At 38.8% G+C, this 16,034-nt stretch overlaps 1 protein-coding gene across 2 annotated transcripts in view; it reads left to right on the forward strand.

The window, feature by feature from the left end:
- Positions 1 to 16,034, forward strand: part of Pvf3 (PDGF- and VEGF-related factor 3) — a 60,053-nt gene that overhangs the window by 5,659 nt on the left and 38,360 nt on the right. The window contains exon 2 of one of the 2 annotated variants that reach the window (XM_017233433.3): positions 7,386 to 7,454. The exons of the other annotated variant lie outside the window; for it this stretch is intronic. Coding sequence (XP_017088922.3) covers positions 7,386 to 7,439 — 54 coding nt within the window. The 3' untranslated portion in view covers positions 7,440 to 7,454. Of the gene's footprint in view, positions 1 to 7,385; positions 7,455 to 16,034 lie in introns of those variants that run through there. 2 annotated transcript variants of the gene reach the window in all.

A 16,034-nucleotide genomic window follows, 5' to 3' on the forward strand; every position in this document is an offset into this window, starting at 1 on the left:
ATTTTTCTTGGCAATTCGGAGTTTCAATGACTTTATTAGACCATCCAGATAATGTACATACATATGTACATACAGTGCATCCGAAGATGCCCTCTTTCCTTTTTTTTTTTAATTTCCCACTCCAGCTTTAGTTCAAATACGTTTCTTTTGTGCCACACATGCTGCTATGGAGATTCTTGGAATGCCGCGAAATCTTTTAGCGGCTTCGTCACTTTATAAATCATGCCACACACACTCGCAGTACACACAGTGCCACACACACCCAGGGTTTATACTACAAATATGTATAGTATTTTGGGTGCGACGGGAGGAAAAAGGGAGTTTTGGGGAGCGACGACAGCAGTTTGTTAGTTAATCTGACAGAAAACGGTTTGTCGGTGGCACAATGATATGTATCTTTGTATCTGTTGAATGCATTCGCAGTTCTTCTTTGTTTGCTCAACCAGAACTCGTCCCCTCTCTTTTTTTGTTACATTATCCCGTCTCTTTCTGTCATTTTAGTAAACTACATAACCAAAGACATATGTGATGAGATGCCGACTTTGTGATTGATTTTGATGAGGAGCTTGACGAAGAATTCATTGTAATTCATGGAAATGCATCATTGCTCCTCGGCCCATGAATTTATTTTGGGGTCAAGGTTTTCATGTATGCGGGGATATCTTTACAGTTAGAACTCAATTACGATCAGTGATCACGTTTGGTTTGATTTAAGCTGCGAACACAGGCATAAATATTTTATTACGTGACGAGAAAATCTTAAGCGAGTGAAAGACTTTTAGTTTATGGTTTTTATGGGTGGCCAGCTGCAATTGTCATATAACTTTATAAGCCTGACCCAAATAGAAGTGTCTGGAAAAATGTATAGCTCTTGGAATATAACTCACACAGACTATACATATATTCTTAATTGATTGTAAATCATACACTTATTGCTTTTAAATCTTTAACTTTCCCATAAATCAGAAACAATTGAAAACCGCCCTCATAAACATTAATTAAAGCCCATTGTCATTATTATTATTAAAACCCTAAATTGTAAATCATAATTGAATCAATAGCTTAATTGCCATAAATTCAATTCCATAAATCTCAGCTCATTTAAAAGGGGATTCGAAAGGCCCACAATTTGATGTGTCTTTCTGTCACAAGTTCACCATAAATTTGTCCCTCTCAAGGCCACACCTTACCTCCTTTTTTCGAAGTTCTGTAACACCTTCCATGCAAGCGCAAACTTTCGTGTAATTCAGGTAATCTAATATCCACAAAAAGGTGCCACACCCCGGGTGGAAAATGATTTTATTTCACGCAACACTTGCAACTGACAAAACGACAAAATAACACAGAGCCGCGGCAACAAACGACTCAAAATAACACGCTTGTCAAAGAGTTGGACAATAAATCATGACCGGCAAACGAAAATATTTTTGTTGACACGTTTGTTGCAAGTCCATTGCGAAATGCTTGCCCTACAATTTCCGCTATTTCCTCCAATTTTTTTTTGTCGGCAAAACCCGAAAAAAAGCCGCAGAAGACAAATTGAATGTCGTGTTAGGCAATTTGGGGCAAAGGGGTCGAAGTGAAAAGAGTCACGGTCATGCCAGTTATTCAAAACACCATCCAAATGAAAAAGAAGACTTTAACCGAACCGAACTATTGAACTGTAACTGAATACTAAAGCTCCCACCAAAAAAAAAGCCACCCAAAAAATAACTCATCCAAAAATTCATCCAATTCGTTTTTTTTTAGAAGATGGATACAGTAAAGCTTCGATAATAATGGCTGTACAAATGGAAGAACTTTAAAATACAGAAAAAAATCTATAAAATGTGAAACTATTTCCCCTTCACACACTTTTCATAGTACATTTTATTTATATCTTTTTTCTTATATTCAGTGAGCTCTAATGTATCTTTTAGGAATTTGTATCTGTATCCCATTTATATGTGCGAGTTTTGGATTCCGATGAATTAGAAGCATTCAAATAAATCAAATGCCATTCAAAAAGGGGAAATAAAATGATGTTTTTGATGGCCTGGAACCTCCAACCCTGTCACCTGCTGAGCTCTATTGTTTCACCTGTTCCTTCTGGGGCACAAATACTTCAGGTCCTCAATATAATCTCTCCCACACCCACACTCTGGCAGACTCCCAAAAGTGAGGCAACAAAGGTCAGGGGTTGGCTGGCAAATGTCTTCATTCAAAATATATATTGAAGTTGATGCATTGCCCGGCTGGTCATTAAAAATTTAACATAAATCTTTCGAGTCAGTCATGCCACTCTGGGGACCCTCCATCCACGTGAGAGTGCGATGCTTAGTATCTGTGTGTCTGCGTAAGTGTGTGTGTCTATCTGGTATGTGTGTCAAAAAGTATCTGCAAATTGCAAAACCATTCCACATAGATATGTATAAAATATAAGAGCCGCGATTAGAGAGCCAAGGCAAGTCATAGTACGTACCATATAAACGACGAGAATTCACTCAGGTGGGTGTGCCTCGAGTGTGGCATGATCGTGTGTGCTTGAGTATCTGTCTCTGGCAAGTGTCTCACATGGCTTTAATGAACAGTGGAATCAAACTTGTAAAATAATTATGAAAAAGTATTTCTTTTGAGAAAATAAATTCCTTTTAAATCGAATTCATATTCCCATTTGTAGTTGCGACGCCAAGGGCATCAACTCTTTTTAAAGAAGTCCACCGAAAATATTTTAAAAATTAGAAAAAAAATGTGTATGAATGTTTTAATGCAGATTGGTGGTGAGATTGTTGGTTGATCTATATATTATTTAAGGCATTTCCATTGGGAATTGGCCAAGATATGGCTTTCGCAGTGGGCCATATTATGGGAACCACGATTTTCCCCATTTTCATAGGGGGCCATCAGAAAATTTGATTGAAAATCGAAAAAAAAATTGAGTCTGAATATTTTGATGCAGATTAGTGGAGAATCGATCTACAATTCATTTAAGGTACTCCGCTAAAGAATCGGATGAATATTGGCCAAGATATGGCTTTCGCAGTAGGCCATATTATGGGAACCACGATTTTCCCCATTTTCATAGGGGGTCTTCAGAAAATTTGATTGAAAATCGAAAAAAAAATTGAGTCTGAATATTTTGATGCAGATTAGTGGAGAATCGATCTACAATTAATTTAAGGTACTCCGCTAAAGAATCGGATGAATATTGGCCCAGATATGGCTTTCGCAGTGGGCCATATTATGGGAACCACGATTTTCCCCATTTTCATAGGGGGTCTTCAGAAAATTTGATTGAAAATCGAAAAAAAATTGAGTCTGAATATTTTGATGCAGATTAGTGGAGAATCGATCTACAATTCATTTAAGGTACTCCGCTAAAGAATCGGATGAATATTGGCCCAGATATGGCTTTCGCAGTAGGCCATATTATGGGAACCACGATTTTGCCCATTTTCCTAGGGGGTCATCAGAAATTTTGATTGAAAATCGAAAAAAAATTGAGTCTGAATATTTTGATGCAGATTAGTGGAGAATCGATCTACAATTCATTTAAGGTACTCCGCTAAAGAATCGGATGAATATTGGCCAAGATATGGCTTTCGCAGTGGGCCATATTATGGGAACCACGATTTTCCCCATTTTCATAGGGGGTCTTCAGAAAATTTGATTGAAAATCGAAAAAAAATTGAGTCTCAATATTTTGATGCAGATTAGTGGAGAATCGATCTACAATTCATTTAAGGTACTCCGCTAAAGAATCGGATGAATATTGGCCAAGATATGGCTTTCGCAGTGGGCCATATTATGGGAACCACGATTTTCCCCATTTTCATAGGGGGCCATCAGAAAATTTGATTGAAAATCGAAAAAAAATTGAGTCTGAATATTTTGATGCAGATTAGTGGAGAATCGATCTACAATTCATTTAAGGTACTCCGCTAAAGAATCGGATGAATATTGGCCAAGATATGGCTTTCGCAGTGGGCCATATTATGGGAACCACGATTTTCCCCATTTTCATAGGGGGCCATCAGAAAATTTGATTGAAAATCGAAAAAAAATTGAGTCTGAATATTTTGATGCAGATGAGTGGAGAATCGATCCACAATTCATTTAAGGTACTCCGCCAAAGAATCTGATGAATATTGGCCAAGATATGGCTTTCGCAGTGGGCCATGTTATGGGAACCACGATTTTCCCCGATCCACAATTCATTTAAGGTACTCCGCCAAAGAATCTGATGAATATTGGCCAAGATATGGCTTTCGCAGTGGGCCATGTTATGGGAACCACGATTTTCCCCATTTTCATAGGGGTCATCAGAAAATTTGATTGAAAATCGAAAAAAAATTGAGTCTGAATATTTTGATGCAGATGAGTGGAGAATCGATCTAAAATTCATTTAAGGTACTCCGCTTAAGAATCGGATGAATATTGGCCAAGATATGGCTTTCGCAGTGGGTTTTATTGTGGGTTTTATTCATTTTCAAAATTTGATTTTCTGGATTTGAGCCATTTTCTTATTAAAATTATCGAGTTATCTATTTAAGTGTCATTTGCAAACCTATTTAAATACAATAGAGACTAAACAAGCGAATATCATATGTTATCTACTAAAATATAGTGTTCGAATGCCATTTGGTTGTCACTCCTCGAGTCGATGACAAATTTATGAAGTGACTTGCATATCAACTTGATTAATATCGGACTAGAGTGCACTTTAAGGCCCATTGTGCCCACTGTAACAGCTCATTTGGCATTAAAAGAGTTGTCAGTTTCCATGCGATTTGGGATAAAAAAGAAACAATACAAAAAAGCCAAAAATTATGAAAATGTAACCAAAAATTGTTATGCACTTTTGACAGCTTAATCAATAAACATTATTTCGGGCTGGGAGTAAATGGAATGGAAAATGGAGGACAAAAGTATTTGAATTTAAAATTCAAAAATATAAATTCGAATGCTGCATTCGCAGACAAATATTCCAAATGGGGGGTCCGCTTATGGTATTTGGCAGGTTGACGAAAATATGCATTTGAATGGCTTTTAATTAATGTCCGAAACGTCATATTGATAACCAGTGCTGATGACTCAATTTCTGGTTCATTTCGGCATTTCAATAGATCACGGGGGGTCACGTTTTGCGGCTGAACATTAACCCATTGTCCACACTGTATGTATGGTGTGGCAGACATCTATTTTCTGGGCGCGTTGGGAGAATAAATGCCAATGCCAGGCCATCGTCAATAAATTGTCGAAAAGCCCAGTAGCCGAACTACAACTTCTCCCCTCCAGTGATTAATTTCTTCGTTAAATTGATAGAAATTTCCAATGTCTTTCAATGTTGCATTATGCATGAGACTCGAGAAACGCGACTTGAGTCGCGACTCTCAAAAGCCAAAGTCAAGTTCGGTTTGTTGGCTTGTCAGGCGCACAATGCAGCCAGTGGATTTCATCAATATTTCATTTTCAGCATTTCGATTGGGCATTCGTAAGCGATTTTCTTTTATTACACAATTTTTATATCAATTTTATTGGATTTCGATTGGGAACAATGCACTCGTGAGGTCTGAAAAGGCGAGACTCACGAGCATTAAACACACTTTTGGTCTAAAGGTGGCTAACAACACGTATATCTTCGTTTATTTGGGTTTATAACAATCCTATAGCTGGGTGGAGTCTCTTGACGGACTAAAGTATCTCTTTAACACTTTCGCTTTTAATAAAACCAACTCGCTTTATTCGGGGCTTTTGAAGATTTGTCTGCACATTTATAAATCTCATAAAGCAGAACATTTGGATATTTTCAAAGGGCTTTGCCGAGCTTATCCAACATGAATTTATTGCCTCTAATTCTATTACAAAATTGAGAAAAATTTATTTCTGTCTGGAAAAGAACTAATTCAAGAAACAAAGTCAAGGTTGCTTAAAATCTATAAAAATATTACATTTCTTGGGCCATCTGACTTTATATTTTTATTAAATTATTACGAAAGGTGTATATGATTAAGATGATTCATAATTTATAGAAATATATACTATGTCTCTACAATTTATAAACTAAAGATATACCCAGTTAAATAGCTTCCATGAATTCCTATTCATAAATCAAAATCGTTTGTTTTCTTGACCATCAAAGCTCTCCAGCTTGTCTGCCACACTGTCATAATGCCACAATTTGCATACCCCATCCGCATCTAAGTATCCAGCTATGGCTATACCCACCTATTGCTTCACCTGGGGTGCACCTGCCGATCGCATTCGATTGCGCTTCATCGACCGCAAATCGCGGGAACATTGAAAAGCGGAGGAGCCGAGTAGCCGAGAAGCCCTCGAGGTCAGCTCATAAAATAAACGCTATCAAAAAGCCAAATGCTCTCTGGCTTGGTTAATCACTTCATCAACGTCCAAATCGCCAGCAAATCGACCAGAAATGGGCGGCTTCAAACGGGAGGGAGGGAAAATGGATTCTAGACTTGATGGCAAACAAATCTTGTAGTCATCGAATCATTTTTTGTCTATACTCTTTCATTAAGGGGTCTGGATTTTGGCTTTCAGTTTGTGATTAAATTTATTTTTAAGAAATTTAATATAAAAGCAAGGTAGTCAAAAGCATCATAAAGGTCTTAAAATAAAATCCTATCCAATAAAATAGAATAGTAAGAGTATCCTCAAAATATTCTTTTGGAAAATATATTTTTTTTTAATTTTGTTATTTCTTGGTCGTGGCCTTCGTGTCCACCGCGGGGCAGTTGCAAGCTGCCAGTTCCCAGTTTGTAGCTGCAACTGCCTGGCAGTCTGCCGTCTATAGTCTTTAGTTTTTGGTCTTCGTCTTCGTTCGTCTGGGAGTGGAAATCACTGCTCTGTGTGTCTCGAGCTTGGCTTGTACTTTTCAGACATCGTCAGACTGCCAACTAATAATTGCCAATGGTAGGAGACTGGGCTTGGGGCTGGCACTGGGGCAGGGGAGGCAAACTTGGTAGGCAAATGAATTTGCACCGAGTTGCAAATCATTTGACAGGCGGCGGCGGCGGCAAAGATTTTTGCTCTGGCTGCGACTTTTGTTGGTTTTTGCATTCCGCTTGCACTTTTGTTTGTTTTTCACAAAACTTTGGCTGCTGCTATTGCCACTTTGATGATGTCATATGCAAATTTATGCCACAAAAAACAAAAAGGCAAGAAAAAAATAGCATCCGACAGATGCCAAATTTTCGAAGCTAATCGCGGTCGGGGCATGGACATGACAAAGGTGATGCTAATAGTGATGGATATTGCAGGTGATTGTGTTTCCCCCCATCGTGGAATGCAGTTTCGATTTGTTTGGTCTTGTGGCAAGTGTTTGACGCGTGATTTATGCAAAATACTTTACTAATTCTTATCGCATTTTTTTCATATCTTTGCAGGTGAGTTCTGACAGTGACATTTTTGGGATTAATGTTATGATCGGATGGAATTAATTGGAAGTGGTAAGGTAAGAGGTTGGGTCTTAAGAGATGTGGGTTGTCTATGTAGTTTACAGTACGAGTTTATCCTTGTTAACAAGAAATTTTATTATTGGATAGCATAACACACTTAAATGTTGCACTTTTATGCCAGTATTGCACTCATCCTTGACCTTCTTGGAGGCTAGCATTGCAATCAACCCAACGAAGCGAGCTACGCAATTTGTAACATGTAAGCGGGAAAGAGGAGACTTCAGCTCAAGCATAACTAACCAGGTCCCCCCGCCCACCTGTTGGCTCCATGAGGCCCGGACTGGACATACGTACGCCTAACGACCCATTAGTCACGTCAAATCAGCAACACGAACGAGCCAAGTGCGAAAACAAGGGGGATTCAACGCCCTGGAGAAAAGCCAGGGAAGTACTGGAAGGAAAAATAGCCGACAGCCAGAGAGAAATAGAAACGAAAACAATAAAGGCAAAGTGATCGTGACCAATTGTTGGCTTTTGGTCAAGCAGCGGCCACTAGACCAACAATCAACATCAACATCAGAAACGACAGCAGCAACGACAGCAGCAGCAGCAACATGCAATGCAACAACATCAACAGACGCGCAACATCGTTTGAATATCTGCAAATATTTGTCTTTGTTGTCGAACTTGCGGCAATTTTCGCTTCACTATTACCTACCACCCACTTAACCCTAGTCGGTTTTTAGACACTTTTCCGCCAGTTGGCTAAAATATAAAAAAACAAGAAAGGAAAGCTAACTTCGGGCGGAGCCGAAGTTTATAAACCCTTGCAGTTAAAACCGGATATACATCGCAAACATCGGATATAGTTGGCCGATCCTTATGGGAATAGGAAAATATAATCCAATTTTTTACAATACAAAATCTAAAAAAAAGTCCCAAACTTCTATCTTCAAAAATACGAAAGTTGATATTTCTACCAAGTACCATTTCCGATCGTTCAGTTATATGGCAACTATAGGATGTAGCCGGCCGATCCTTATGAAATTTGGTAGGTTGGATCAACTGACCAAAAATAGAATCCGTATTGAATTCCAGTTTTCTATCTTCAAAAACACCAAAGTTATAGCAATTCCGATCAATCAGTTATATGGCAGCTATAGGATATAGTCGGCCGATCCGGGCCGTTCCGACTTATATACTGCGTGCAAAGGAAAGAAGGGTGTGTGCAAAGTTTCAAGACGATAGCTTTAAAACTGAGAGACTAGTTCGCGTAGAAACAGACAGACAGACGGACAGACGGACATGTTCATATCAACTCAGGAGGTGATCCTGATCAAGAATATATATACTTTATAGGGTCGGAGATGTCTCCTTCACTGCGTTGCACACTTTTGACCAAAATTATAATACCCTCTGCAAGGGTATAAAAACACTCACACACAAGACCAATGTCCAAAGGTTGTCCATCAAGTGACCACAAAATGTGGAACCCACTGATGCTGGTGACCAGAAATTTGGCCTGACCAGCCACATCCGTCCGGTTTTCCGGTTGTTCAGTATCTCTTTGTCTACACTTGGAAAAAAAAAACTAAAGCTAAAGTATTCTTAATAGTATCTGAATTTAAAAGGTTTAATAGCTCTGGCTTAAGGCCTCAACTCCAATTTTCTTATTAACACTTCATAATACCCTCTTTAGAATTGTCCAAGTGCAATGTCCGCCTTCTGGCCATCTTGGCTTCTGTCTTCATTCAGAGAAACCTTCACTTCAGACACTTGTCTGGATATTTATTGTAATTGAACGTGACAGGTCGCACTTAATGAGATTCTGACTCATCTGGCTGATATTTCTTCACTGACAGCTGCCTGGCGTTAAAAAAAAAGATTAGAATTTATTTGCCATTTTGTATTGATTTGACAATTGAATTTGTGAATTAACATCAGCCCTGGCAGGCGTTTTTATTGCATTTCTGCCACACACAACGACTCTGGGACACATGTGGCACATGCAAATGAACACATTTCCCATTTTCCCTTTTGGAAAGAGATGGATAGAAACAGAGAGACAGAGATGGGGCGACAAGCTAAATCCATTTAGGACGCGCAACCAGAGAAACCAACAAAATTCCAGGACCTATCCCAATCCAAAAAACCGTGTGCAGTCTGCAGAAAAACGAAATTTCAAGCAAATATCTGAGAGAGACTGTGAAAAAATGTTGGGGTAGTTTATTTCTCATTTTTTTTGTTGGTAACTGATAGTTCTATTAAAATAGAACCATTGAAAGTTCTTTATAAAAGGCTATAATGACTCTATCAAGAGTATAGATTCCTAAAATTTGAAAGAAAAACATTTTTTTTTTAAACCCTCATCCCATAAAGCTGCTATTTCACGGTTTAGGTCATTGTTTTTTTTTGGGCAAGTGCAATTCAACTCCTGTCCTGCATTCTAAACCATCTACGAAATGGGTCTAGTGCATGCTCAACATCCTTCGTCCTGCGTCCTTCTAGTCCTTGGGATCCGTTCTGCTCTTTTCTCGCTGCGTGTTTTCAGGCAAACAAATAGAAAGCGCCACCCGCTGTTTGTAGCCACATGTCCTGGTGGGGACAAGGGTGGCGGAGTACGATTGACCTCCGGTACGGTTGAACCTCAGAGTGCTCCCCTAAAAAAAAAGGGGGGTTTCTGGCTGAAGTAACAGCTGCTACTGCACTGACTGGCTGAAATTGAGTTTTTTTAGCCACGAAGACTCGGATTTATTTGCATAGTAGTCGCAAAAATTTCAAAGAATTCACAGGAATGCTTTTTTAAAAAGCAACCTTGGTACATTGTAAGAAAAAACATGACTATTTTAACATTTAAATTGGTCTTAAAGAGCTTCTGGTCTTTAGAAACTAAGAAATAAATCTTTTTAAAAATTCTTTTTAAAAAAGAAGATAAATTCTCCAACTAAAAGGTACTCTATATTTTTGTATCCCCATTTTATGGGTCATTTTTACTTAGTCACATATATTCGCTCGTATAACCTTTTTGCAACGGCTTATGAGCTCAGGACTCCCAAGTCCTTGGGCAAAGGTCCTCCACTTAATCCTCGGCTGCTGGCCAAGCTGGGGCTGAAGCTTCAGAGCTGATGTGTAAATGCCGTCATAATGCTTGTACCGACGTCAGCTTGACAGCTTTTCCCAGCCGTCGTTGTCGTCGCCACCGCCGCCGCCCCAATCTCACCGGAATTGTAGGCGTGGCACGTGGCTGACCAACAGACCCCGAGGACGGGGAAAATGGCCGGAGGATACCAGATGCCAAGTGGCCAGTATAGGTGGACAGGATGAGGTATTGGCCCAAAAGAGGTTGAGGATGTGCTGCCCGGATGGCAGCTTATTAGTATGCAGCTGTGCTCGCTTTTAGGAGCCAGAAGCAAGGGCTTTTCCGGGTAGGAAAATGTACACACACCCAATCACACACTCGCATGGGTGCATTGTGCGTGTCCTTGTCAGGATTCAGTTTGCTTTAATTAATTTTGTACACCATTTGTTGGTAGATTGGCTCAACAGTGTCTTAAATTAAGTGTTACATGTGTTACCTTTGCTTTGATTAATATTCAATATTTGTCAGTTGCTGATTACCAAAATTTAGTTAAAATATTAGAATAATATTTCCATACTGGTGATGTATATATTCCTCCTGAAAATGTAATGAAACCCAAGGCCACAAATCCACAAACCATCAGAAGCACTTGCCACGCAATCGTTGCAACTAAGATGTGCCCGCAGGATGTACTTTGCAGTTCAGTTTTCGCAATATTCGCAATTTTTGATTACATTTCAATCTCATCCAGCCACGAAAATCGGGTCGTGAAAAACCCCCTTGAAAACCATGCCCTCCAAAATAAAAAGTGCAGAAAAATACTGGGTGCAAGCGCGAAAAAGCTTGGCTTTTTTGAGGGAGAAAAAAGCGAGAAAATATCTATCAAAATTAAATTTCAATTGCATTCCATTGGGAATGGAATTTCGAGATGAAAATGTTTGTTATTTGGCCAGAAACCCTAATGCAGTACCGACTCTGACTGCGACTGCAACTGGCAGTAGAGTTTGTGATTGCAAGTTGATGTGTAACTTGATTTATGCAATTTGTTGCCAGTTTGTCTGCCATACAAGAGTGGAAAAATATTTTCCAGATACTCGGTTATGCTTTCCCATTTTGTAATTTATCCCCGAGCAGCTTAATGCTGTATGTTTTTGGATATATTTCAGTTCAAACTCTCACACACACAACTTATAAGGGGGGGTTTGGGAGCCACAACTGAAACTAAAACTGAATTTCCGAACTTGATTAGGATGTTGGATTGAAGAGTGTGTTGTTATCTGATATTTTGTATGTGATTGATGTCCGGGTATTTGCTTTTGAAATTATTTCACTTATTTTTAGAATTGAGTTTGTTAAGGAAATTATATTTTCAGACATGTGTTGAACAAGTTGTTTGTTTTGGCAATAAATGAGAATTGTTTGCTCTCGGCTAGATATGCTGCATGTGTTGCAAAACTATTCATGTTGCTTAAATTGCAGCAATTTTTATTACCAAGTACTTATAGACTTGACACACATAGATCTTATGTTCCAGCTCTCCCTTTAACTCAAAATAATTCCCTGTTGATCATCTTCCATTACTATTTTCTTTGAGTGAGCCCTTTAGATGTGCTTTCCATTCTTCTCCCCGGACTTTTTGCAGCTGAGCTGAGCTCACGTAATCAAGCCACTCATTTCCCCAGTCACCAGTAACAAATCCTTCAGCTGACATTTCCCTTTTAAAACTGCTTAACTTACAGCTTCGGTTACTGCACTGCCCCGCCCACTTTCCCAGTTACCCACTTTGGAGACCTCCAAGCATCACAGCTCATTAATCAACCGGCTCGGCGGTGGGGTCCAAAAGCTGCAACTGTTTTGGGCCATCGTGTTGACGTTCCGCCTCGAAAATGTCACTTCCCTGGGCGTTACCGCCGGAATCTGCCTTCGGTTTGGCCACATGGTGAAACTTGGGTCCTGGTTGATTAATTGTTTAGTTAGTGATTAGGTGGAAAAGAAAAGAGAGAGACTTTAAAGTCGGGTTGGGTCCTTAATTGGACTCACGAACCGCCAGGACTCCCGCTAGAGATAAGGCACACGCGATTTTTGTCGCAATGTCTAGTTGTTGTGGCGTTATTGCCACTTCAGTGACGAGTTCATGTTTTCCAGCTCATCCAATGTTTTTCCAGGGTCTTCTACGATATAATTTTATTTTTTTTTCCCAACGCCCACAAACACTTGAAGACATGCACTTATCCACCATCTCGCCTAAAATGCAACTTGCAATTTTATCCCCTCACTGGCGTATTTTCGTTCCATTGAGTCCTTTTCTAGAACAATTCCTTTCACGTACAAGGGTGTGCGTGGTTTTTTTTTTTTAGTGCATTTTTCTGCATGTGATTGCTGCTGTGCCAGCTTCCATCCTCGTCCTAGTCGTCCCAGTTGTCCTTGTCGTCCTCATCGTCATCAAAATAGAAAGCGAAAAAATGTTGTCGTCATCATAAATGTCTCGGTCGCCGGGTAAGTGTTGCCTGCTGATGTGTACCCCCCCACAATATCCCTCACGAAAACCCCATATTAAACCCCGTTTCTACACCCTCTTCTTTTCTTCAACAATTTCTATTGTCAAAGTTTGCTTGGCAGCGCGAATTTCAGAAGGTTTTACTTACTTTTCAAATGAGTTTTCCTGCTTAGCTTTAACGTATTAAATTATATGTTTAGCAATACATATTTTTGAAATTTATTCACTTTAGCTTTACTTTATAAATCTCTTTAGTTTAAAGTTTGTGTCAAAGTTAGTTGTTCTTATTTGTGTACAGCCCACACTTTCTGCTTTGGCCAAAAAACTTTATTTTTATTGTTCTCTTAACTCCCATCATATTAAATAATTTTTACTTTCGCTTCCTTGGGGCTGTCATACAGAAGGAGAGATGGTAACTCACTGTACTCACTGAAAAGTTTTTCACACAATTAAGTTGAGCAAAATGCTGCGGCATACCCGAAATTGAAAGAAGTCCTTGCCAGGACCTCAGAAATTCTGCGGTTCCTGCAGATGCTGCTTTTGACATTTTCTGCTCTTTCTTTGGAATAAAAAGAAAAACAATTTAAATAACATTTCTGATCAAAGTTTTTTTTATTTATTTATTAAACAAATGTTTAAAAGGCTTAGTGTTTTCATAACTGATAGCATACCCGATACTTGAACGTTGAAAGTGGTTTTCCCTCATACCCCTATTAAATAAATATTCCAATTTTTCCGCTCGTTAAAATCGCTCATCCTTCATTTAACCAAAGCGTAATCAAAGTGGAAACAATTTTCATTTAATTTCATTTTAAATGCACTCGAGGAGATTAGAAAAGCATCGACCCTACCCCCTGACCACTTGAGCGTTTTGTTCGGTTATCGTCGACATGAAATCATCGTAAAAGTACAAAATGGTAACCAAAAGGTGCAAGAGAGTCCAAAATGACTTGGCCGAATCGCCAGTGCCATTGTTACTTTTTTTGGGTTTGGGTGTGGGATCTGGGTCTGGGCCGGCTGTTTACATTGATTTCTGGTCGAGATACAAAGCGGCCAAGGAACGAGTTTTAGGGTATTCGTTTCCTTTGTCCAACTCCGAATCCTGTTTGTTTGTGTATGCGATAGATCCTACCTGAAAAAAGAAAAACACAACGCCAGTGGTCCATTGAATGAGGTCGAGCATCAAATTTAATCCAATTAGTTAGACAAGGCATGCTGGGTTTTTGGGTTCAGGTTTTCAGGATTTTTGAGGGATCTCGCCGAGGGGTCTCGTGCGGATCGAATCGGGTGTACGCCTACGCAAAACCTTCTAATCGGGTCGGTCGGCCATTTATTGTTTCACTTAATTAGGATAGGTCAAAGGTTGAATTTAGGCCCAGCCCATAAATGGCTTTGGTTCATAGCATTATGAAGTTATTTCAATTGGTGCAGCGTTGGCACGTCTATACCTTGGACTCGATGATTATAGAAATATGTTGGGAATATTCTCGAAAATGCTTTGACTAACAAGGCGCACGTTGGCATCGTTAGCTCGGCCATTAACTGGAATTGGCTTAAATTGTTTATGGCCAATACACACGCATACAAACAGCCGTGTATAGCATTTCACAATTCAGCTCCTTCTGGGGCTACACAAGCGCCTATCAATTCAGTTGCAGATTATAATGTTTATGAAAAGCAAAGATACTACTGCAGAGAGTCTACAACATTGTGTTTGCCTGGCTGGCGAGAAATTTCATTTGGAATTCTAAGGAGGGATTAGATTTTAGTACCAGCTGCTGGAAACTATGGTCTAATGCCTTAGTTTAGTTCCTGGTTTGCGATTTTTAATGAATCTCAACTTTTGATGGGAAAATAGGGTAATTATTTTGGACTCGACTCAATAAGCTTCTTTTGATTCCTCAATTCCTTACATTCCTTCCTTAAATATCCCTAATTACTTTAAGTCTTTTATAATTTCTACAGAAAACCATGTTTGTTTATAAATTTTTAGTCTGAAAATGTAAACACTTATATTTCCATTGCCTACTTTCAAGGACGCTTAAAAGTCAAATAGTATTGAAGAGTCAAATTTTAGCTTTTATTTTCATATGATATCATTGTAAAAGATGCTTTAATTTGTTAGATTTTCAATAAAATTAAAAAAAAAAAAATTATTTAAAAAAGTGCCCTCCTCCTCGATTCTCATAGGTTGCACCTAAGCAGGCCCAAAAAATCAGATAATTAATTATTTAAAAAAAAAAATTTTTTTTTTTGTTTTAATTTTGGTTGTTGTAAATTTTTTTGTTGTACTTTCTGTTGTTGTAATTTTTATTGTTGTTTTTTTTTTTTTTTATTTAAGTTGATCTAGTTTGAATTATGATAAACTTTTTTTTTTTAATTTTCATTTTAAGATATTATTTTGATAATACCTAAAACGGCCAACTGTAACCGATATTATCTTAAAGCATAAGCTGGAACATAACCATAAACGTTTAATAATAATTATTTTAAAGGTCAACGAAAAATCTGCAAGCTTTTCATCATTAATGGTAGTTACTCATAGAACCACCTTGTTATGTAATGATCATAAGAGAAGGAGGTTGGAAGGTAGTTTTCCCGATCCACCTCCTACTTAAATTACCTGGTGGACCTCATAAAGTTAGTCCCCCTGTTGAGGTTTCCTCAAAAATAGATGCAATTCTATTTTTATGCCCCACACGCAACTTGATGCACCAACTTGTTTTTCCGCCTCCCCCCACTGGTAGGAAGAGCGCCTCGGCTAATTGCAGCCTCGACGCCTTTCAACACGCTGCAAATGCCGCTTTAATAGTCTCCGCCTCTCTGCCACTCTGGCCCCTTTTTTAGATTTTCCTTCCCCCCGACTATGGATTTCCTCCTTAAATGTTTCCTGCTTCTTCGGTTGAGAGAGTATGCAAACTATGTCATTGGGTCTTTTAGTATTTTCCTTAGTTTTTATCTTTTTTTTTTTGGGCGGACATTGGGGAATCTCGACTGCATTTCCAGCTGGATTTTCAGCTAGAGTTTGCTTTTATTGTATTTTCTTGTTGGCTATTTACAT

Source organism: Drosophila bipectinata, chromosome 2L (assembly GCF_030179905.1).
Source record: "Drosophila bipectinata strain 14024-0381.07 chromosome 2L, DbipHiC1v2, whole genome shotgun sequence".
NCBI lineage: Eukaryota > Metazoa > Arthropoda > Insecta > Diptera > Drosophilidae > Drosophila > Drosophila bipectinata.